Here is a 24,035-nt window from a genome sequence, read left to right as displayed (position 1 = left end):
CCTCCTCCTTCCTCTCCTCCCTCGCCTCCTCCTTCCTCTCCTCACTCTCCTCCTCCTCCCTCCCCTCCTCCTTCCTCTCCTCACTCTCCTCCTCCCTCTCCTCCTCCTTCCTCTCCTCACTCTCCTCCTCCTCCTCCCTCTCCTCCTCCTCCTCCTTCCTCCTCCTCCTCCTCCTCCTCCTCCTCCTTCCTCTCCACACTCTCCTCCTCCTCCTCCTCCCTCTCCTCCTCCTCCTCCCTCTCCCCCTCTCTGTTTTGCTGCTGTTCTCCATCTCTAGGCCATCCTGTTCTCTGACTCTCTCTTGTGTTTCCGCTCCCTTACAGAAGGGAGTCAAGACCATTCTGTCTGGCTTCCACAAGGTCCTCACCCAAACGGATCCCTCCTACAAAGGTTTGTCGCTGTGGTTGGCACTGGTGTTTATCGTAGCTTTAATTGTAGTTAAACATTTTTGAATTCCCTCACCAATATTCATACGTTATTCACAATTTACTATTTCAACCGCAATTATTTTATATACTTTTTATCACACATTTCCGTTCCTCTTCAAAAGATGCGTGTTATTTTTGACTCCCTGGAACACGGCACTTCACCTCAACCCGGGGGTCTCCATGTTGCCGGCGTGGCTGCGCCCCTGTGGTTTTGTTGGCCGTCTCGCTGTAGCGTTTAAGCGACGCGATGTCTGTAATCTTCTCTTTATGTCTTTATCCAGATTGCCAGGTTGTGCTGGTGGAGCTGTTGGTTGCCATGGTGAGCCAGCGCATTACAGCCGACGAGCTGGCCCTGCTCATACGCCTCTTCCTGGAGAAGACCGCTCCCGTTGTAAGTCTCAAGCCTCGTCACGTTGATCATTTACAAAAGACACCATTTTACTTTTTTCACACCATTATTATTTTTTTTAACTATTTTTTAAAATACATTTACATTTACATTCAGGGCCTTTAGCAGACGCTTTTATCCAAAGCGACTTAGATATGTACAGTCGTAGGAACAAAGGGAAACCACAACATGTTGCTGTCATTGCAGTAAGGATGTTCGCAGAACAAAGTGCCAAGCACTAACGATTGCTAGGTTAACCCGTTCCTTGGGTTTAGTCCGTGATCTGTGGTTCCAGGCGTGGATGTATATGTACGATGCGTGCGGCAATCTCCCTGGCTTGTTGCAGCCCAGTCATCAACACCCTCGCCCTCTGGGACTCCACCAAATCCATTCCCAATTATCACCCATGTACCAACAGCCAGTGTGATGTAGCGGGTGACTGCCACCTGTTAATGGGAAAGTGAAACTGGGGCCTTTATGACCAAAAGGTCCACATTTTGAACTCCTGTGTTTATCCCCAACGCTCTTCCTTGTTAGTAGTTGTTGTCCGAGACGATGGACTGTAGGAAACAGTGTGAGGGTTTTTATCAAGAAAAGTGCTGTGAGGTTTATGCCCGCTGTGGCGTGAGTTATGACATGACATCCGAGCTTCTATTAGAGGGTCCTTCTGCATTGTGACACTGGTCTGCTAATGAGGCCCCAGAAGTCACTGGGCATGCTTGCTGCACCCGCTCGCACGCGCGCACAGCCACGTACACACTCACTCACACACTCATGCCGCGTGTGCATGAGACCAAAACATTATATTCTAATCGTCAATCAACTGGTAAATGCCTTATTGATGATATTCATTATTCATTTTTTTATATATATATTTTTTATATATATATTTTTTTTCTAAAATATGTCTATATACTTTTGGGAATTTTACTCAATCTCCCTGCACTACCACTTCCCTCCCCCAGGACATCTTACTGAAGGGAATCCTGCAGATCGTGGAGGCCAACATGGACCTGGAGCCCCTTCACTTCCTCTCCTTCCCCATCGTCCTGGGGGCCCCTACCACCGCGGGGGCCTCCCCGGGCCCCCGGCAGAACGGCAGCGCCGGCGGGGGGGGGGGCAAGGGCGTGGGGCTGCTTTGGAAGGGCAAGCTGTCTCCCCGCAGAGACGGGGACGCCGAGCCCAGGACCGGCCACGTGCGGTCCTCCCCCTGGCACGCCGCCCCCCTCCACCTGCCCCTGGTGGGGCAGAACTGCTGGCCCCACATGGCCAGTGGCTTCAGCGCCTCCATGTGGCTCAGGCTGACGGAGGCGGAGGCGGAGGAGAAGGGCAAAGGTGAGACAAACGGTGGAACCGCTGTGAGATCGCATTTCACTGAATTCCCGCAAGGGATGAGTCTTTGCCTTTTTGTCTTTTTGTTTTGCATCGGTTTTGACGGCTTCTTCCTCTTAACCACCACCTAGCTGAGGCGGGGAAGGCCCCGGCGCCCGAGGCCCAACGCGGCAGCTCTCCGGCGGGCCAGAGAGCGCTGGACGAGGGCCTGGTCCACGTTCTGTCCATGGGCTCCAAGGCCCTGATGCTTCAGGTGTGGGCGGACTTCTGCACGGGGTCGCTGACGTTCAGGTGAGCGCCCGGAATCTTCTGGGGATCGGGCTCTTGTCTGTAACATATGTTGACTGAAGACTGCAATGAATACAGGAACATGGCCAGAAGTGTGTGTTTTAAAGGGGTGATATTGTGCCGGCTGGTGTGAGTAGGATTGGCCATTATAAGCCGTTAATAATCTGCCGTTTCCTGTGTTTTAGTGACATCACTAGTGGCCGTGTCCACCTAGATGTATGCTTGATGGATCAGTCCACCAGCCTTCCCATTGGACTGTAGCAAATGTTGCTTAGCTCTCCGTCACACATCTAGTTGGACACTCCCACTTGTGACGTCACACAGGAAAAGGCAGATTTGCAAAGGCATTGTAACGGTTGATCACACTCACACCTGGTGGCATAATATCACCCCTTTTAAATGGAAGTCGAAACCGAGGCTGAACTGAACTTATCACCAAGATGATGATGATGATGATAAATGGCTTGCATTAGAGGTAGCCACAGTGTCTGTTCAGACCTCACCAGAATGTGTTTAATACTTGGGTGGCTGAGTTTGATCTTTTCACTTCCATAGTGTATTTCACAATGTGACTCGTAACACAGAAATTAAGGCCCAATCCCATTTCTACCCCTTCCCCTTATCCCTCCCCCTTGTTTTGAAGGGTTATGGGGAAGGTGTAAGGGGTAGAACGTTTTTTACCCTTCAAAACATTGGGCCTTAGAGGCCCAATCCCATTTCTACCCCTTACCCCTTCCCCTTACCCCTTCAAAACAAGGGGGAGGGGTAAGGGGTAGAAATGGGATTGGGCCTAAGCCTCTTCCAATGGCTTCAACTGTGTTGGCTCTCAATGCATTCTTGATCCTAAAACCCAACCCATAACCCCGGTCCCCCCAGGATCTGCATCGACCCCAACGACGAGATCAAGGCCGGGCTGTTGGCCCAGGCGGAGTCGGGGCCGGGCCTGTTGGTCCCGGGCTGCTGGCAGCACCTGGGTCTGACGTACAGCCAGCAGCCGGAGGGCAAGAAGAACATCCAGGGCCGCATGGTGGTCTGGGTGTGTGGGATCCGGTGAGGAGACGCTCTCTGCACATACTACAGCACACTGCCAACCATCCATTATTATTAACCGTGTTAATGCTGTTTGTCCCGTTCTTTCTGATGGTCTTCTACTTTAGCATCTATTTTTGTTTTCCTTAGCACTACTTTGTATTTTTATTGGATTGTATTGCACCCTGATCCTGATTATATCCATTCCTGAACTTTTCTAACCAAATTAAGTAAGACGATGTTTCAAGCGTGTGCACACACTGAACCCACGTCGCAAGCAGCAATGTAACAAAAACGCTCGTTTGACGCACACAAAACGAATCAAAGGCACGCAAGCGACCTGAACGCGCCCTTGTGAACTCCCCCTGCTGCCTGCAGGAAGTCGGACGTGTCCCTGGACTACACGCTCCCCAGGAAGTCCAGCCTGTCCTCAGACAGCAACAAGACCTTCTGCATGCTGGGCCACAGCCTGCTCTCCTCGGAGGAGCCGCTCCGGCAGGGGGTCCGCTGGAACCTGGGCACCGTGCTGCTCTTCAACGGTGCGTTGGGGGGGGGGGGTGGTGGAGGATAAACAGGTCCCCTGGGGAGGGGTTGTCTCAGCCGGGGTGGGAGTCTCTAGTCTCTGCGCTGGGCCCTGGGGTTGGGGTGGGGTGGGGGGGTTGCTGGTGGGTGGGGGTCTAATCCACCCTCCCTTGTAATCCCCCTCTCAGGGCGGTGTGTGTAAATACCTCCGAAGCCCCATCTGCTCTGATCCTCTTAAGAAATGTATTTCATGCTCACTCCTTTGTACACCCTGGTGGCAAACAGGGCTCCTGTTGCACCGTAGGTGCACTTTTTTAAATGTGCGTAAGTTTCACTTGCGCTATTACATAAATAATATTGTTTCAAATACATCTGTTTATCAGTTCGATTTTTGTATTGGTATCTTAATAGAATACAGAAGAACTTATCTGAGATATTACCTCAGAATAAGTACTAACAACTCAGGCTTTGAGGGTGATAATAGTTTTCAGCATATCAGTTAAAGCAATAACACGTACTTTGTCATACCGTTCTCCAGGTTCGAGGATCGGCTCTGAAGAGGCCTTCTACCTGTACGCCAGCGGGCCCGACCTCACCTCCATCATGCCCTGCAAGTACGGCAAGCCCAGCGGGACGTTCTCCAAGTACGTGACACAGGAGGGCCTGAAGTGCGACCACGTCCGAGAGCTGCTGATGAAGAGCAAGGACGTGGACACCTCGGCACTCGTCGTGAGTAGTTAAAACCAGATATTCCTTTTCCCATTTGTTCTTTATGTTTCACGGTGGTTTGAAAAATCCACCGAGGTGGATATAGAAACCTTTTCCAAACAGTGCTCCATCATTCCGGTACTTTTCTAATTTTAAACTACATATTTAATTGCCCATTTGTTCTTTATATATCACTGTATTCCAAAAAAAGGTGGATTTAGAGAGAAAGGCTTTTTCGGGTTCTTTCCCAAACACACTCCATCATTCCGGTCAGCCCTTCGCCTCAGCTCATCGCTCTTCAGCTATGACTCCCTCCAGCTGTACCATCCATCACCCCCCCCCCCTCCTTCATGGCCTAACCGCGTCTCAACTCGCCGTGTGTGTCTTGTGTCTCGTACAGGAGAGCCTGGCGGTGGTTTACACTCCCAGCAGTCCCCGGGTGTACACCATCTACGAGCCGGTGATCAGGCTGAAGGGCCAGGCCAAGACGGTCGTCACCCAGCGGCCCTTCAGCTCCAAGGAGGTGCAGAGCTCCACGCTGGAGGCCCCGGCGCTGCGAGCCCTGCTGCCAATCGAGCCCCAGGGCCTGCAGAACGTACTGCACAAGATCGGAGGCACGGCTACCTTCGTCTTCCTCTTCGCCCAGGTACGGCTCACGCAGGACAGGGGGGCGTGTTGGAGTCGCAGTGTGAGAGATGGAGCTCATCCCAGTCAGTAGGCGGGAGACTGTTAGAATACATAAAGCTCCATTACAGTGTTCTGTCCACTCTGCCTGGCTGTGACACTGTTTGAAGACGGGCTGGGTGGCGTGAGTGGGAGGGGTTTTTCTTCTCTTCATTTTTAAGATTCTTGTAAATAAAGAGAGGTAGGTCAGTTGTAGGACGCGGTGTTATTGATGTGTTATTGATCAGTATTGAAATGCATGTGGATCCTTGTTGACTACAGATAAGTCCATGTCATTTTGAGCTAAGAGCGAGTGGAACTGTTACACATTGTGACTATCAATACGGAGGAAATGACTTTAACCACAAAACAAAATAGCACAAATTATGGAAATATAACGTGTGTGTGTGTGTGTGTGTGTGTCCATGCAGTCCGTAGAGCTGAGTGACTGCGAGCAGACCCAGGCCCTGGCGTTGCAGGTGCTGCTCTCACTGGCCAAGTACAACCAGCACCGCATCCACGAGATGGACTGTTGCCACGGATACTCCATGATCCACCAGGTCCTCATTAAAGCCAAGTGCATCGTTGGATACCACATGTTGAAAGTACGTCTCATTGCTTGCGCACTCTGCGCCCTCTGTGGGTTAGAGAGGGCTACAAATGCTAGATTCCCTGCAAGACTCGAGAAATCATTGCTGGTAACGCAGAAACGCACTTCAACTGCAGTTATTTTTTGCTGTATATATATTAACTTTTTATAAAGTGATCACATTTCTGTTAGGCATGCACTTTAAGTATTGCTTCAGCTGGATCACTGGTTCAGGTATGAAGGGTTCCGGCAGATGTCTAAAACGTGTCTGTTTTTATAAAGAGTGTAACACAGTTTACTAGAGGGATAAACAACCAACTGGACTGTAACATTACTTCCAAGGACAAGGGGGGAGACGACAACGATTTAGCACCGACGTAACTCAGCCTACCAGGGACTTTAACTAGCAGGCTGTCCTGATCAATACTGACCTGCTGGCTCGGGGGGGGGGCATAACCAGTCCCCGCTCTGCCCAGAGTTATGACGTCTCCGCTGAGCTGTCTCAGGGACCGTATCGACTCCCCACCGACCTCGTCACAGATTTAAGGCAACATTACAACACACACGTCAGTGAGTCTATTTCTGGAACGGATGCAGCATCGCTGGACTCTAATCTGTTTCAGTGATGTGTTCGAGCGGTCCGTGGTACAGTGAGATACAGCCGCTGAATCTCAATTCAATGTATTCAATTTTATTTTGTATACACCTTAATCACAGGTGCAGTCTCATAGGGCCATATATTTATGACACCCCCCTGACCTTAGCCCCCCCAGAGGGCAGGAAAAAACCTCCCTTAAAGGTTGTTTCGATGTTGGGTGACGTCACTTCTGTTGGTATTTGAAGCGAGATCCCAAACAAACGGAGCCAGCTCGCCCCTCCCTTCCGTGTTTCGGGGATCCAGTAAAAACGATCATGAACGCAGCGCAAAACCCCAAAACACCCACCCCTTGTCGGTGATTAGTTGGAATACTATTTACCTTGGTTTTGAGAAGTTGGTAGCACCATTTGTTTTTTTATGCACGATCTAGCGGCTCGTGAGGTAAGATCAGATGAATGTGATCATTTATGTTCCGGCCTAGCATCGCTGATACAACCTTTAATTAGCGAGGAGGATATCTCGAGGAGGAACGTGGAGTGGGGGATCCCTCCTTCCAGGGAGGGTCAGGGGTCCAATGGGGGGTCTCCATGCGGGCGTCCCCCTCGGTGGTTGACGTGTGCGTTGGTTTCAGACCCTGCTGGATGGCTGCTGCAGTGGGCCCGTCCTGACCCTGGGGGAGGACGGGCAGTTCCGCCTGGACCTCGAGTCCGCCGCCGTGGTGCAGGACATTCAGCTGCTCTCGGAGGTCCTGCTGGACTGGAAGATCTGGGCCAAGGCGGAGGTAGGCCACCACCAGAGCTCTGTTGTGGTCGGGGTGTATCATTCCCCTGATGAGATGCAGGCACAATGCCGATTGACGTAAAAGCACGAAAGTAACAAAGGAGGAACGCACTGATCGTAAATATATTGATTATTGCGTGGCAAGATATATGGAGTGGTTGACGGACCTGGGGTCTGTGCTGTGACTGACCGGTGGTCTGTGCTGTGTGTGTGGGGGAATGACCCCGGGGGTCTTTGCTGTGTGTGTGGGTGACTGACCCGGGGGTCTGTGCTGTGACTGACCGGTGGTCTGTGCTGTGTGTGTGTGGGTGACTGACCCGGGGGTCTGTGCTGTGTGTGTGGGTGGGTGACTGACCCGGGGGTCTGTGCTGTGACTGACCCGGGGGTCTTTGCTGTGTGTGTGTGGGTGACTGACGCCAGGGGTCTGTGCTGTGACTGACCCGGGGTCTGTGCTGTGTGTGTGGGTGGGTGACTGACCCGGGGGTCTGGGCTGTGACTGACCCGGGGGTCTGGGCTGTGACTGACCCGGGGGTCTGGGCTGTGACTGACCCGGGGGTCTGGGCTGTGACCGACCCGGGGGTCTGTGCTATGACCGACCCGGGGGTCTGTGCTGTGTGTGTGTGGGTGACTGACCCGGGGGTCTGTGCTGTGTGTGTGTGGATGCAGGCGGGCGTGTGGGAGACCCTGCTAGCCGCCCTGGAGATCCTGATCCGGGTGCACCACCCGCAGCAGGTCTTCAACATCCGACAGTTCCTGAAGGCGCAGGTGGTGCACCGCTTCCTGCTCACCTGCCAGGTCCTACAGGTGAGATGCACTCTGGGTAATGGAGTTCATTGTAGATTGTTTACACTGAGGTTGGGACAATGTCCAGTAAATCATCAGCCTTTATCTGGAGACTGTACGACTGTGTCTCAATTTAATTTTTTTTCTGTTGCTGCTCTGTTTAATAATGGTCCTTAACTACTTAAGGACGTGCGAAGATGACTTAATCAACGCATCATTAATAATAATAATTTCCATTGAATAAAGATGACTGATAATAAGCGCCCAGGCAGGACTGTCATGTTTATTCTCTCTTTATCAAGCTTGTAGACCGACAAGGGTTTAAATCAATAGTAATCCCATGCTTGCAGGGGCGCTCACGTTGCAAACACCGTATCCTCTGATAAGGCGCTCGCCGTTCAGCCGGCGCCCTGCGGTGAGCCCTGTCACGCCGTTTCCTGTCCCCCACAGCGACGTGACGACGTTGTGTGTGTGTGTGTGTGTGTGTGTGTGTGTGTTCTGCTCCTCCTCTCCCAGGAGAACCGGGACCAGTACCTCACCGCCATCCCCCAGGAGGTGTGCCTCTCCTTCGTCAAGATCATCCAGGAGGTGCTGGGCTCCCCCCCCGACCTGGACCTGCTCAAGCTGGTCTACAACTTCCTGCTGGCCGTGCACCCGCCCACCAACACCTACGTGTGCCACACCCCCACCAGCTTCTACTTCTCCCTGCACATCGGTAAGGTCACCGGTGAGGGTGAGGTCGTGAGGTCATCACACTCCACCTCCCCCCCATCCCAGATATCAAAAGACTTATTTCTGATAGCTTTATTGTCTGTGTGTGTGTGTGTGTGTGTGTGTGTGTGTGTGTGTTTTGTTTTTGTGTGTTTGTGCATGTGTGTGTGCGTGCACATGTCTGTGTGGGTGCGCGCACGTCGCTGCGTGTGTGGGTGCGCGCACGTGGATGCCCGTGTGTGTTTGTGCGTGCTCGTGTGTGCCAGTCTCTGTATGCGGGTGCGCGGGTGTGCTTATCCATATATGTGTGTGTGTGTGTGTGTGTCCTCAGACGGGAAGCTGTACCGGGAGAAGGTGCAGTCCATCATGTACCTGAGACACTCCCACAGCGGGGGGAAGTCGGCCAGCAGCTCTGTCTTCTCCCTCTCCCCCACCGTGTTCCCGGACCTCCACCCAGACGGTAGGGGCCTCCACCGCACCGCCCGACGCCACGGCCCTGAAGACCCCCGAAGGATCCCAGGAGGACTATATCTGTAGTTTAGAAGAGATGGAATAGAATCGAATCATTCCTTTATCGTCATTACAGTAGCAGTCCGAACGTTCACGCATATCAAACGGCAGTTAAAAATAAAAGATCAAAAGTCCAAACCAGACTATTTTTAAAGGCTGATGATATAAATAGAATATTGATTTGGTAAAGCAACCGTTGCTGTTCTCTGTGAAGATCAGTTTCGTTAGACACTTGTCCTGGATCCCCCTCTGCCAGGGGGGCACTGAGTTCCTGGAGGACTCTGTGTCCTTAAAGACCACCCTGGGTCATTTGAGGACTGTAGGACATGGTTTACCCTCGTGGTGTGTGTGTGTGTGTGTGTGTGTGTGTGTGTGTGTGTGTGTGTGTGTGTGTGTGTGTGTGTGTGTGTGTGTGTGTGTGTGTGTGTGTGTGTGTGTGTGGCATGACTCCAACCACACACAAGCACACATGCACATGATGCCTCCCTCTGTTTGAGATCTCAGATTAGGTCCTAACCAGAGTCATCGGTCTCCTCAGTTGTCCCTCTCGGCTCCCTCTAAAGGAGCCCGAGTCTCCATGGTACTGACGTCTGGTCTCTGTCTGTCTGTCTGTCTGTCTGTCTGTCTGTCGTCTCCAGGCCAGCCGGCGGCCTCTTCCTCCGAGCCCTCCACAGACGACCACTTCCTGCGGCCCCCCAGTCTGACGCCGTCCCCGCACCCCTCCCCGGCCGCCAGTCCCCGCAGAGCCCCTAGCCCCGCCCCCCCCCCTGGAGAGGTTGGCGGCGAGGCCACGCCCCCGCAGGGGGCTCTGGGCAGCACGGAGACCCTGACGAGGGGCGGCGGCGGCGGCGGCGGCGGCGGCGGAGGCGGAGGCGGCGGCGGCGGTGGCGGCGGAGACGAGGCGCTCCTCAGCAGCTGCGACTCGGCCAAGACCATCTGCGAGTCGCGGGAGTCCGGGGGGGGCGGGCGGGCGCCCTCCCCCCGCCCGCCCTCCATCAGCGTGGAGGACCCCGACGAGGAGCTGGAAGGCCTGGCGGAGGGCAGCGTGGGCGGCGCCGAGTCGGAGGACCGCTTCGACTCGCCGGGGGGCGAGGAGGCGCCGCGGCGGCCCGACAGCCTGAAGGGCATCCAGTCCTTCCAGCGGAGCCACAGCAACCTGGCCAGCCTGGGCCTGGCCTTCCCCGCCGCCGCCGCCGTCAACGGCTCGCTGGCCGTGGGCCGCTGGCCCGCCGCCGGCGCCGTCGGGGCGGCCGCCGAGCGCGGCTCGCTGCCCGAGGACTGGGAGAGCTACACCTACTCCCCCGGGTACGAGAGGAGGCATAGCAAGTCGGAGGAGGACGACAGGTGAGCCACGCCCACGCCCACGCCCACACCGGGCGGTGTTGTCTCGCTCCGTGTCTCACGCGGGTTTGGTCGGGGAACCGGGTCATGTCCCGGTATGACTCGTGATAGGGCTCGGCCCTATCACGAGTTGGTATGTAGTAATCACTGGCAGCCTGTTGTGAAAGGCTAGCTTCATTTAGGTCTGGTTGCTTCCCCAGTAATGCAAAAAAAGGTCATTTGCTGGAAGGAAATCTTTTCTGGGACCGAGCGTCTCAGTGAGAGCCGGCTACACCTCTGTGTGCAGATTTGTATTCTACAATGGAATGATGTTTAGCTGAGATTGATCTGACCTGTGACAGCCTGTAAGGGGCTTTGGGTGGTTGGGTGTTACTAGATCGCCCTACCCTCCATTATCTCATCTATCATGTTGAGTGTTCACCGACATCTTAGAAGTATTACGTGTGTGTGTGTGTGTGTGTGTGTGTGTGTGTGTGCGTGTGTGTGTGCATGTGTGTGTGTGTGTGTCCATGCGAGCCTGCGTGCATTGTGCTGTGTGTGTGTGTGCGTGTGTGTGTGTGCGCGCCCGCCTGCCTGAACTGTGCCGTATGTGTGCCGACCAGGTCCACCACGGAGGACTGCCTGGTGCTGATCTGCTGCGGGCTCTACGACCTGCTGCGGGGGCTGCTCCTGCTGCTGCCCGACCTCATGCTGGAGGAGGTGATGGACAAGCTGATCCAGCCCGAGGCGCTCATCGTGCTGGTCAACCACCCCTCTCCCCTCATCCAGCAGGGGGTCATGAAGGTACGCCCCCCCCCCCCCTCCAGCCCCACACTGAGCTCTGACGCGAGGCCGGTGTGCCCCCCTGGCTTCGGCGAGTTGGAGCGAATGAACGAAACGGCAAAACATCGGGCCGGGGAATGCGTTAATTAAATCGAGACGGACAAGGAGCGACGCGCTAGTGTTTCTGATATCCTTCGCGTTCTGTCTTGAAAGGTGAAGTATTTTGCGTGTCGGGGCTTTTGTTGACAAGCGTGTTATCAAAGGGAGCAGGCAGAGAGAGCGAAACGAATGATGATGAGGAGCTGGAGGCTCCGATCAGGACGATATCCCCTGGAGCGATCGCCTGCTAGACCAGTGCTGTGACAGGAAATTAGGAAAGCAACATGATAAGGGAAGAGGGTGTGAAAGGAATCTGGTGCTCAGCGATACTAACACGCAGGGGGTGAGTTAGGGCAGTGGAGAGGATGGTGTTTGGAGGTGTCTTGGCAGGAGGTGATGGGGAGGGGAGGATCCAACCTAATATCGCTTACTCCATGTGAGTGATATTGGGTTTTTCTCCCCGTCCCGTCCTGTCAGGTATCCTTGAGTCTTGAACCTCTACCTGCTACTTAATAGCGTGCATCTGAAGCCAATGCAAGTCACCATGGATAAAAAACCTCTAAATATTAAATGGTAAAAAGAATATGAAGCAATCTCTTTTATCCTACTTAGTCATTCATCAATGCAGTAATTCAGTGATTCCACCAGGCGCGCGTGTGTGTGTGTATGTGTGTGTGTGTGTGTGTGTGTGTGTGTGTGTGTGTGTGTGTGTGTGTGTGTGTGTGTGTGTGTGTGTGTGTGTGTGTGTGTGTGTGTGTGTGTGTGTGTGTGTGTGTGTGTGTGTGTCTCTCTCTACCCCCTCGTTGAGCCACTTTTTCCCTATCTGCAGCTGCTGGACGCGTACTTCACCAGAGCCTCCAAGGAGCAGAAGGAGAAGTTCCTGAAGAACCACGGCTTCTCCCTGCTGGCCAACCAGCTGTACCTGCACCAGGGCAGCCAGGGCCTGCTGGAGTGTTTCCTGGAGATGCTGTTCGGCCGGCCCGTGAGCCTGGAGGAGGGGTGAGTCGGAGCCACACGCCGCAGACACGCTAACAACCGATGGGATGGTTCATCAGGGGGGTTGATCTTAGGTTGTTGAGCAGACGGGTTTGGATCTAGATGCATGACGTCGTTCATCCGCTCTTCGCTCGAGGCCGCCTGCTGTAGGCAGACTTTAGAGGTTGGAGTTGGATTCCCGAAACTTTCCGGTTGGGATTTGAATGCTCGAATTTTAAACTTTGAAGATCCTGCCCTCATTTATTGTATTCTTTACACTTGAATCGACTTTGTTTATACATGGAGGAAACACAAAATCAAAAAAGCATGGACCAACCAGAAAGTCGAAGCATAAGGCATACATTTCTGTCATAATTCATTCTCTAAGCTATTCTAATAGTTTAGAGAATCGAATTTTGTATTCTACAAAAAAAGGCTATCTATCTATCTATACAACTATATACTGTATCGATAGATTGAGAGATAGATAGATATCTATATCTATCTATATCGATATATACAGTATATCAACATAGATAGATAGATATGAACGTGCAGCGACATGGCCTAACCCTTTCTGTGAACTAATAGTGTTGTGTCGTCTGTCCCCAGCCTGGACCTGGAGGACATGGAGGGCATCTCCCCCTTCAGGAAGCGCTGCATCATCCCCATGCTGGGGCTGATCGAGAACTCCCTGTACGAGAACGCCCTGCTGCACAACCTGCTGTGCATGCTGCTGCAGCTGCTCAACGCCTGCCCCAAGCTGGCCGACATCCTGCTGGACCACGGCCTCCTCTACGTGCTCTTCAACACGCTGTCCACCCTCAACGGCATGGAGAGCGGGTAGGCCTGCCCCCTGGAGGCCCCAGGGCCCGTGTGTGTTTTCAGTCTCTCTGCAAATCGGCTCATTGAAAACGAATGCGACGCAACAAGAGGTGTTTCCCTCTGTTTAAACAGGCGGTAACGGGTGGTACGTGAGACGTGCGACTCATGTACAACCCTTCCGCTAGAAGTGGTCGCTACGTTCGATCTACATGGACAACAATTAGGGTGTTATCTAGAAAGAATCTCTTGCAGGAACTCATAAGACACCGGTCGTCAGCCAATAGAAAGCAAGCGGGCGTCGTATACAAATGTATCGTAAACGACAACGTGCTTTTCCTTCTTTTCTTACAATTCTAAAACTCCTAGACCTTGACCATTATTAAACAGGATTTGCGGCTTTATCCAAACCAGTGTGAACTGGTACACTGCGTTCGGCTCCATTCCGTCCGTTCTCTGAGATTGTGCAAACCGGGGATCTGGTACAAACCTGAAACCTGTGTGTGTGGTGGTGGTGAGCGCAGTGGGCCTTTTGTGTCAACACACCGTTGTTGTGTCGAGATACAATTGAAATTCATAAGCGGTTGTACAAGGTAAATATTTATCTTGTTCAAACAGGGCCAAGGTCCGTTAGGGCCTTCGAAAAGGCTTTGATTAAAGCTGTGTCAACGATGTGTTTCAGATGAGCCACTGTGACATGTTTTACCATTTGCATATGCCTACTGATTACTTGGTTTCCCTTGAATGCTTGAGGCTTTGACGTCAGCCTACTAGTAGTAATTGTAGTAGTACCAAACCTATCTTTTACCTGTGTACTAAGATATTTACATATTACATTTACATTAAGGGCATTTGGCAGATGATTTTGTCCAAGTCAACTTACAACAGTTCATTCACAAATTCACACACCGACGGCGGAGTCATCCACGCAAAGATCTTCGGGAGTAGTAAGGCTGAGGGGTCTTGCTCAGGGACACCTCGACACTCTTAACTAGCAACCTTCCGGTTACAAGTCAACCCGCTTTACCTCCTGAGCTAAGCCAACCCCTATAGCATAGCTATAATCGTCTAATGTGGCATAACTCAGCCTTAAATCTACAACTTGCTTCCCCTTCACACGCAGGGATCCAACCCTAAGTCAGTCGCCCTCTGAACCCCCCCCCCCGTCTTAACCTCCCCCTGACCTTTGACCCCGCCCCAGGATCCCCCTCAACGACTACAAGCTGCTGGTGTGTGACATCCAGCAGCTTCTGGTGGCCGTCACCATCCACTCCTGCAGCTCCTCCGGCTCTCAGTACTTCCGTATCATCGAGGACCTCATCAGCCTGCTGGGCTTCATGCAGACCAGCAAGATGCGCCGCACGCAGGGTAAGAGCCCGGGGGTCCGGGGGGGGGGGGGGGCGGGGTCCGCGGTCCGCGCCGGTCTCTCTGGAGGGGTCGTCACGTTAAGCTTACCTGATCGTATCTGGGGGAACGTGTCGGCGTGTATCACGGGGGGGGGGGGGGGGGGGGGGGGGGGGGGGTGGGGTCCGCGGTCCGCGCCGGTCTCTCTGGAGGGGTCGTCACGTTAAGCTTACCTGATCGTATCTGGGGGAACGTGTCGGCGTGTATCACGGGTGTTGAAAACAGCATTGTGTCATGTCATTGCTTGCTTGCCATGAGGGGGGAAACTTTTGAAGTGTTCCGACGCATCGGCCCCCAAGACGAGGGTGGGAGAGAGCAAGAAACTGTGTTTGGGAAATGGTGTGTGTGCGGCACTTGTTACTGTGCACTTCCTTTCTGGCCCGGCAATATATTGTTGTTTCTCTTTCTTCTGACAAATCATATTAATTAATAATAATAATAATAATAATAATAATAATAATAATAATAATAATAATACATTTAATTTAGAGGCGCCTTTCAAGACACCCAAGGTCACCTTACAGAGCACATAGTCATCATTCAAAACTATGTAAAACAGACGAGGAATAAAAGGAAAACAGAGGTTAAACATGAAGAATAATAATAATTAATAACACTCAAAGACGCCTGAAGTGAAGGGGGGACCTCACTAACCACCACAATATGTAGCACCCACTTGGGTGATGCACGGCAGCCAATCGGTGCCAGAACGCTCACTACACACCAGCTTGAGGTGGAGAGTTAGGGATGAGGTGGAGAGTGAGGGAAAAGAACATTTAAACACTATCGACCATATTTAAACACTATCGATCACATTTAAACAATATCGACCACATGTAAACACTATCGACCACATTTAAACACTATGGACCACATGTAAACACTATCGCCCACATTTAAACACTATCACCCACATTTAAACACTATGGACCACACGTAAACCCTATCGACCACATTTAAACACTATCGCCCACATTTAAACACTATGGACCACATTTAAACACTATGGACCACATGTAAACCCTATCGACCATATATAAACACTATCGACCACATTTAAACATTTAAACCCTATCGACCACATTTAAACCCTATCGACCACATTTAAACACTATCGACCACAATTAAACACTATCGACCACATTTAAACATGTAAACCCTATCGACCACATTTAAACACTATCGACCACATTTAAACACTATCGACCACATTTAAACATGTAAACCCTATCAACCGCATTTAAACATGTAAACTGCTCTCGACCATATTCAAACACTATCGACCACATTTAAACTAACGACCACATTTAAACTATCAACCATATTTAAACACTATCGACCACATTTAAACCCTATCGACCACATTTAAACCCTATCGACCACATTTAAACCCTATCGACCACATTTAAACCCTATCGACCACATTTAAACCCTATCGACCACATTTAAACCCTATCGCCCACAATTAAACACTATCGCCCACAATTAAACACTATCAACCATATTTAAACACTATCGACCACATTTAAACACTATCGACCACATTCAAACACTATCGACCATATTTAAACACTATCAACCATATTTACACGCTATCGACCACATTCAAACACTATCGACCACATTTAAACCCTATCCTGGATGTATATTGTAAGTCGCTTTGCATAAAAGCGTCTGCTAAATGCCCTAAATGTTAATATACATAAATGTACATTTACAAATGTAAATATAAATGTACCTTTACACGCTTCCCTGCAGAGATGGCCGTGGCCCTCCAGTTCCGGGTGCTGCAGTCGGCGATAGAGTTCATCCGGACCACCGCAAACCAGGACCCCCAGAAGCTGAGCAACTCCATGAACCTGCCCAGCTCCCCCCACCAGGCCATCCACCCCAAGCGCAAGAGCATCAGTGGTGAGTGAGCGCAAGGAACACGCAAATCCCCACGCCTTACTCTACGCTCAGTATACCAGTGGGCGGTTCTTTGTTGTGATATTACCTCATATTCCCACGATGCATTGCTGAGCATACCTGTGACCTCTTCCTTGTTGTGTTATAGCCTCGCATTCCCTCGATGCATTGCTCAGTACGTTATACCTGTGACCTGTTGTTCATTGTAATTGTCTCGTTTTCCCATGATGCATTGCTCTGTATACCTGTGACTTCTTCCTTGTTGTGTTACTGCCTCGTATTCCCATGATGCATTGCTCCGTACATTATACCTGCGACCTGTTCTTCATTGTAATTGTGTTGTTTTCCCATGATGCCTTGCTCACCCGTCTGTGTCTCCATGCCCCTCCCCCCGTCCCTGGCCCGAAGGTTCGATGGCCATGAGAGACTCCATAATCCCCCGCCCCCCCCGGCAGCACTACTGCTCCTATGGCCAGATCCCCCTGTCCCCCCCCTTCAGCTTCCTGGCCCAGGAGTCACCCCTTTCCTCCTCCCCCACCACCACCTCGTCCTTCATGTTCCATCCTCCTGACTCAGGTAGCCCGGGGCAACGGTACCGCCTCCGTACCGCCTACGTAACCCCCCCCCCCCCCCCCCACATCCACCGGTGATGAGAACATATCCCCTCCGACCGGGGGGACATGTTTGTTGTTGTTGTTGTTTTGCCGTGGAACTCACCTTCACCCTGGTCCTTGACCGAGGTGTAACCTTGCCCAGTACATTGCATTCAGTGCGTTACTGGAGCACCCTGTGTGTGTGTGTGTGTGTCGTGTGTGCGTGTGCGTATTTACTCTGAGAGCTCACCAAACTAATGGGAACCAGATTCTTGCACGGATGCCATTTTGGCGAGCCAGGCTTTCTTTCTCCTCTTCCCAGCCTGCTGACTAATGGATGAGTTATTGATGAGATATTCGGTTGCGTGACCGCTCTGTGAACCTGTGAGAGAGCGAGGAAAAACTAAACCGCCACGTTGCATGCCGTGTGGCATGCCGTGTGGCGTGCTGACTCAGCCACACACGCTCGAAATGACGCGTGATTCAAACAAAAACGCCCGAGATCACGCGTGATTCAAAAGAACACGCCCGAGATCCCGCGTGTTTCAAATGTATGTCCACCCCATAACACTCACCACCTCCCCCCCCCCTCCCTCCCTCCTCCCTCCCTCCCCCCCCTAGGCGGCCCAGGCCGGCGCCGCTTCTCCATGGTGCAGCCGGACCTGCTGCTGATCCGCATGCGCTCGGTGGCGAGCGACGAGCTCAGCCAGATGATGCATCGGCGCATGAGCCAGGAGAACCCGATCCGCGCCAGCGAGACGGAGTTCGTCCAGCGGCTGCAGAGGCTAGTGGTGCTGGCCGTCAACCGGCTCATCTACCACGGTAACCGCGGCGACCCCGACAAAGTTACATACATTCACATTTTACATTGAAGGCATTTAGCAGACGCTTTTATCCAAAGCGACTTACAATAAGTACATTTTTCAGAAGAAAGAAAAACAATTTATCGCAGTCGGTACAGTAAGGATGTGCATAGAAACAATTGCCAAGCAGTAACAGTTGCTGGGTTAACCCATGCCCCATATACAGCAATATGTATATGTAATTTTTATTTTTAAGTGCAATGGCGCACAAACATACAATAAGTGTTTACAGTAAGTGCCAGGGCATACGACGTACAATAAGACTGTAAGAGGAGTGTGGAGGCGGGTGGGGGGGTTAAGCCATGCAGCAGAGTGTAGGTCAACTCTGAACAAGTGGGTCTTCAATGTCGTAGAAACCGCCGGGATCGGGTTTTGTTTCGGTTTTGTTGGTCTAATTCGGTTTCCCGCCCCCCCCCCTCCTCTCCCCTCGTCCCGGTCCAGACATGAGCCAGGACTTCTACCAGCTGCTGAACTTCCCCGAGACCCCGGACCACCTGCTGTCCACGCCCGAGCCGGCCGACCCCGGGCACGACGAAGGCTGCTCCTCGTCTTCCTCTGTGCCGGCCTCCCCCGTCCCCTTCCCCCTCCCGCCCGCCAGCAAGAAGAGCTTCCAGAGAGACATCCTGCGGCTGATGATGGAGGGGATCAAACTCAGCCTGGTAGGGCCCCCCACTTGTGTTCAGCTCTCCAAGGTCCTGGGTCGGAATCCCGACAGTCCCCCGGAATTGTTTGGGAGCAGATGCAGAGGTCCGCTGTCTGTTCCTTTTGTAAATGGAAGACACCTGTAATCTGACAGTCTTCTATCGTACACACACGCTGTCTTTCAAATCATTTTGAAACTATTTCTACAAAAGAATATCTGTTCATAATGTTGGTTATGATCGGGATAACTCCCTCATAACACAAATGTTTTTCTTACCTCCGTGTGTGTGTGTGTGTGTGTGTGTGTGTGTGTGTGTGTGTGTGTGTGTGTTTGGGCGTCTACTTTGTGTGCATGTCTAGATGATTGAGTGCATTTGGGTGCACACTTGTGTTTTTGTGTGTGTGTGTGTGTGTGTTTGTGGGTCTCTCTGCATCTATGTGTGTGCCCGCGTGCCTGTGCCCAAACGCATATGTTCTGACCCGGCGCTCTCCCCCCCCCCCCCCCCAGGGCAGTACGGGCCGCGGCGGGGCCCCCCACCAGCAGTGGCGCCGGATCCTGTGGTCCAGCCGGGACACGTTCCGGATCCAGATCGGCCGCCTGCTGGTGCACACCCTCAGCCCCGCCCAGCCCCTCGCCGACCGCAAGGAGGCGCTGGACTTCGTGTTCGACCCGCGGCACGGGGACATCCTGAGGGAGAGCCTCAGCCCGGGCCTGGAGGTGAGCGGGGCCGGAGCCCTGGGGTTACCCCCTCTAAAGCCCAGGGGCTGGAGGGCGGCTGTGGGCGGGAACCCAAATGTGGAGGTTTAGATGGAAAATTTAACGTTCAGATTGTAGATTGAAGTTGTTTTATGTAACACGCACGCACGCACGCACACACGGAGCGAGAGTAGACACGATAGAGAGAGTAGACGCGACACACACACACACTCAGAGTAGACACGACCCAGAGTGGACACGACACACACACACACAGAGTTGACACGACACACACACACACACACACACACACACACACACACACACACACACACACACACACACACACACACACACACACACACACACACACACACAGAGTAGACACGACGCTGAGTAGACACGACGCAGAGTAGACACGACACAGAGTAGACCCACGTACGTACCAGGCCAGTGTCTAAAATGGGAAATGATTTGCCCTCTCTGAGAGGGAATGGGTGGAAATGACAGGACCGCTCTCAGCATTGGGACATGGGATGACCCATGAGGCGTCTTTATGCTGAGTCTGTGAAATGGTGACGCACAGATGGACAGGCCGGGTGCGGACACTGGCTCTCCTGGGTCTGCCACACTGCTCTTTTCTCTACTTAATATGACCGGCCACAATGCAACTTGACATAAATCCCTTTTTTGCCTCCCACTCCCTAATTACTCTCCATCTATTTATTTCTGTTTCTCCCTACCTATCTCTCTCTCTTTGTCTTGCTCTATCTGTCTTTCTGGCTCTCTCGCTTTCTTACTCTCTCACCCACTTACTCACTCAATCACTCTTTCCCTCTCACACTTTCTCTCCTTATATCAACCCATCTCTTTTTCTTCGTTTCACTCTCTCACTATTGGACTCGCTCTATCTCCCTTGCTTGCTCACTCTCTCACTCTCACTAACTTACTCACTCACTCTTTCCCTCTCACTCTTTCTCTTCTTATATCTCCCCATCTCCTTTTCTTCTCCCCCCTCCTCCTCCTCCCTCCCGCCTCCCTCCCTCCCCTCTGCAGCACGGGCCCAAGCTGGTTCTCTCGCTCCACGAGCTGCTCCACGACCACAAGGAAGGCCTGAGCCGCGAGGAGCAGAACGCGGCCGCAGTGTTCATGACCTCCCTGAAGCTGTGCGGCCACCGCTGCATCCCGCCCAGCGCGCCCCACAAACCAGACATCCTCAAGGCCATCAAGGAGGTACCAGGGGGGACGAGGGTCGCTGGAGGGTAGAAGGGGGTACATAGATAGATGTATAATACCAGAATGGACAGGGGCGCTGACCGGGGAGAATGGGGTACATAGCAACATGGTCTCACAGGAATCCGTGAAATGACTACGGTCGGACGCTTAACTCGAAATCCGTGGCCACATCACGGAAACCCGCCGATATCCGTGTGTGAGCCACGGAATAACAGTGTCATTTACTTGCATTGGAGCAAATTCCGTGGCCACATCACGGACAATTGAAGTGATTCCGTCAGACCACCACGGATTTTGAGTTAAGCCCCCGCTGTGGTCAAATGTGGCACACACACAGATTGAAACGGGAGCACACACACAGATTGAAACGGGAATCTGTGTGTGTGCCACGGAATATCATTGTCATTTACTTGCATTGGAGCAACTTCCGTGGACACAACAAGGACAATTTAAGTGTTTCAGTGAGACCACCCCGGGTTTTGAGTTAAGCCCCCGTGGTCGCCTCGCTCGTTGAAACGGGGATCCGTGTGTGAGCCACGGAACATCAGCGTGATTAACTTGCATTGGAGCGAATTCCGTGGCCACATCATGGAAATCGGCGTGTTTCCGTGATGTGTCCACGGATTTCGAGTTAAGCGTCCGACCGTAGTCATTTCACGGATTCCTGTGAGACCAGGTTGGTACATAGATAGATGTATAAGAGAGAGAGAGAGAGAGAGAGAGAGATCTCTATATATAGACTAAGTTGTACTGTGAAAGTGACTTGAGAAGCCAAGCTGACTTAGCTTTAACATTGATTCTTATTTTTGCATGACTAATTTTTATCCTCATATAGATGGGTTGTTTTGCGTTCATTTGTTGTGTATTTTTCTGTGAACCACAAAGCATTAAATCTCCGTTTGGCTCGTCTAGGAGAAGTTGAAATACGAGGCGGATGAGAAAACCAGCAGACTGGCGTGGGAGAAGAAAATGACCAACACTCAGAAAAGGTGAGGAAGGGCTTTATTACATCATCTCCTGATTATCTCCTCCCCCATTTTAAGACCCGCACCCCACTCAACAAAGAGCAACTCCTTCCTCCATCCTTAACGTACCATAATAATGATTATACTAACACTTTATTATATATATAGATTATACAAAGACGCTTTACAGAATAAAATCATTTAATAAGAACGTTTATAAGTAAAAAGATGGGTAGCCGATACTGTTTTGGCGGGAGCCAATCACCTAGCTGGCTTTTCCCCCTGGCGCGCTATTGGCTGTTTTAACCCAATGACGACAGGGAAGCGACGGCAAGCAGCCAATCGCGTACAGAGTTGGTTGAACTAGGCCCGTTGATCCCGCCTCTTGTGCTGAAGAAAAATGACAGCAGCTTCCCCAGACCAACGTGCAATCTACGAGTGGCTCGGTCTGGTAGTTGCCAGGCCAGGGAGGTTATGTGGTGAAAGCAACCTGTGTGGATGAGGTCGGGGAGAGTGTTCCAGAGGGAGGGTGGCCCCTACTGATCAGGCCCGGTCCCATCACCCCACGTCCCCTTCTCCCCTGCTCAGTCTCATCCAGAGGCTGGACGGCAAGTCCCGCGACATCTCCAAGATCGCGGCGGACATCACCCAGAGCGTGTCGCTGCGGCAGGGCATGGAGAGGAAGAAGGTGATCCTGCACATCCGCAGCCTCTACAAGACCAACCTCAGCGCCAGCCGCCGATGGCAGGAGCTGGTGCAGCAGCACTCGCACGACCGGTGAGCTCCTGGGTCTGTAGACACGCTGTCTGTAGACACTGTGTCACTGACACAGTGTACTGGTGGCACAGGCCTGCTGTAACATGCTCCTGGGTCTGTAGACACACTGTCTGTTGACACTGTGTACTGGTGGCTCAGGCCTGCTGTAACATGCTCCTGGGTCTGTAGACACACTGTCTGTTGACACTGTGTACTGGTGGCTCAGGCCTGCTCTAACAGCTCCTGGGTCTGTAGACACTACTGGGTACTGCTGGGTCGGGTAAGGTCTGCTCTTACCGCTCCTCCATCTGTAGACACTACTGGGTACTGGCAGGTCGTGTCAGGTCTGCTCTAATACGTCTGACTTTGATGCTCAAAATCGAGCCTACTCTGGCTGTTTCTCAAAATTGCACAGCCCACCCCAACGAGCATTAAAATGCCTTTCCCCTTGAATTACTTTATTGTGCCTTTGCACATTGTGTAGATTGTGTTAAACGTAATCTTAATCTAATGTGGCGCTACGTCAGGTTACATCATTGTTAAGCGTTTGGGAAACCTCCCCGAGTGTTTCCGTTGGATTCTCCTTCCCGTTGTCAACACCCTCCCCCTGTGTGTGTGTCCGTCCGTCCGTCCGTCCCAGGGCGGTGTGGTACGACCCGGCGTCCTACCCCACCTCCTGGCAGCTGGACCCCACCGAGGGCCCCAACCGCGAGCGCCGGCGGCTGCAGCGCTGCTACCTCACCATCCCCAACAAGTACCTGCTGAAGGACCGGCGCAAGGCCGAGGGTGAGTGGCACGCCGCGCCCGCCGCCGGTGGGGGGGGGGGGGTGTGGGGGTCTCCGTGGGGGGCCTTCACGTCTCCCCTCGGCCCAAGCCGGTCTTCTTAACCTTTTGACAGTTACATTTACATTAAGGGCATTTAGCAGACGCTTTTATCTAAAGCGACACACAATGCAAGTACATTTGTCAGAAGAAGAGATACAATATATCGCTGTCGGTACGGTCAGGATGTTCATAGAGACGAGTGCCAAGCGCTAACAATCGCTAGGCTAACCCATTCCCCGTAAACAACAAAGAACGCTAGGATAAGACGCTACACATTGGTAAGCACTTTTTTTAAGTGCAAGGACGTACAACGTACAACAAGTGCTTAAGAGGGGTGGGGGTGGGGGGGGGGGGGGGGGGGGGGGGGGGGGGGGGGGGGGGGGGGGGGGGGGGGGGCTATGCAGAGTCTTGGTGAACCCTGAACAATGAGTTTAGTCTTTTGCGGGAGCTGGTGAGCGTCTCAGGGAGCCCAGGGGTTCCTGCGCTGCTGTGCCTACAGTTCTGTTGTGTTTTGTTGTTCTCTAGACGCGGCCAAGCAGCCGCTGTCCTTCCTGTTTGAGGACAACACCCACTCGTCCTTCTCGTCCACCGTGAAGGACAAGGCCACCAGCGAACCCATCAGGTACACACGGCCTCCCTGAGCAGCACCACACTGGGAGGGAAGCACTGGTGTGGTGCGCCCCCCCCAAAAGAAGCACCGCACTGGGAGGGAGGCACTGGTGTGGGGGGGACAGGGCTGGCGGCTCTGGTGGTGGTGGAAGCTATCTGCGTTCCTTCTCAAGATCTCTTCCTTGCTAATTAATTTTTTCTTGCCTTCT

The 24,035-nt window shown here is 52.5% G+C and overlaps 1 protein-coding gene across 3 annotated transcripts in view; it reads left to right on the top strand.

The window, feature by feature from the left end:
* Positions 1 to 24,035, top strand: part of lyst (lysosomal trafficking regulator) — a 68,075-nt gene that overhangs the window by 27,190 nt on the left and 16,850 nt on the right. For 2 of the 3 annotated variants that reach the window (XM_030378902.1, XM_030378904.1), the window contains exons 10-37: positions 324 to 390; positions 710 to 819; positions 1,782 to 2,151; positions 2,280 to 2,439; positions 3,313 to 3,486; positions 3,844 to 4,004; positions 4,526 to 4,716; positions 5,096 to 5,341; positions 5,790 to 5,963; positions 7,177 to 7,326; positions 7,992 to 8,129; positions 8,625 to 8,823; positions 9,151 to 9,279; positions 9,968 to 10,673; positions 11,273 to 11,453; positions 12,361 to 12,530; positions 13,119 to 13,349; positions 14,530 to 14,696; positions 16,491 to 16,643; positions 17,049 to 17,216; positions 17,855 to 18,055; positions 18,538 to 18,755; positions 19,247 to 19,456; positions 20,492 to 20,668; positions 21,584 to 21,660; positions 22,225 to 22,413; positions 23,033 to 23,178; positions 23,743 to 23,839. In XM_030378902.1, coding sequence (XP_030234762.1) covers positions 324 to 390; positions 710 to 819; positions 1,782 to 2,151; positions 2,280 to 2,439; positions 3,313 to 3,486; positions 3,844 to 4,004; positions 4,526 to 4,716; positions 5,096 to 5,341; positions 5,790 to 5,963; positions 7,177 to 7,326; positions 7,992 to 8,129; positions 8,625 to 8,823; positions 9,151 to 9,279; positions 9,968 to 10,673; positions 11,273 to 11,453; positions 12,361 to 12,530; positions 13,119 to 13,349; positions 14,530 to 14,696; positions 16,491 to 16,643; positions 17,049 to 17,216; positions 17,855 to 18,055; positions 18,538 to 18,755; positions 19,247 to 19,456; positions 20,492 to 20,668; positions 21,584 to 21,660; positions 22,225 to 22,413; positions 23,033 to 23,178; positions 23,743 to 23,839 — 5,360 coding nt within the window. The remainder of the gene's footprint in view (positions 1 to 323; positions 391 to 709; positions 820 to 1,781; positions 2,152 to 2,279; positions 2,440 to 3,312; positions 3,487 to 3,843; positions 4,005 to 4,525; positions 4,717 to 5,095; positions 5,342 to 5,789; positions 5,964 to 7,176; positions 7,327 to 7,991; positions 8,130 to 8,624; positions 8,824 to 9,150; positions 9,280 to 9,967; positions 10,674 to 11,272; positions 11,454 to 12,360; positions 12,531 to 13,118; positions 13,350 to 14,529; positions 14,697 to 16,490; positions 16,644 to 17,048; positions 17,217 to 17,854; positions 18,056 to 18,537; positions 18,756 to 19,246; positions 19,457 to 20,491; positions 20,669 to 21,583; positions 21,661 to 22,224; positions 22,414 to 23,032; positions 23,179 to 23,742; positions 23,840 to 24,035) is intronic. The other variant, XM_030378903.1, reaches the window with a different exon arrangement.

The sequence above is a fragment of the Gadus morhua genome, chromosome 15 (genome assembly GCF_902167405.1).
Source record: "Gadus morhua chromosome 15, gadMor3.0, whole genome shotgun sequence".
Taxonomy (NCBI): Eukaryota; Metazoa; Chordata; class Actinopteri; order Gadiformes; family Gadidae; genus Gadus; species Gadus morhua.
The sequence above is the reverse complement of the archived record's forward strand: the minus strand, read 5'-3'. Positions and strand labels throughout refer to the sequence as shown.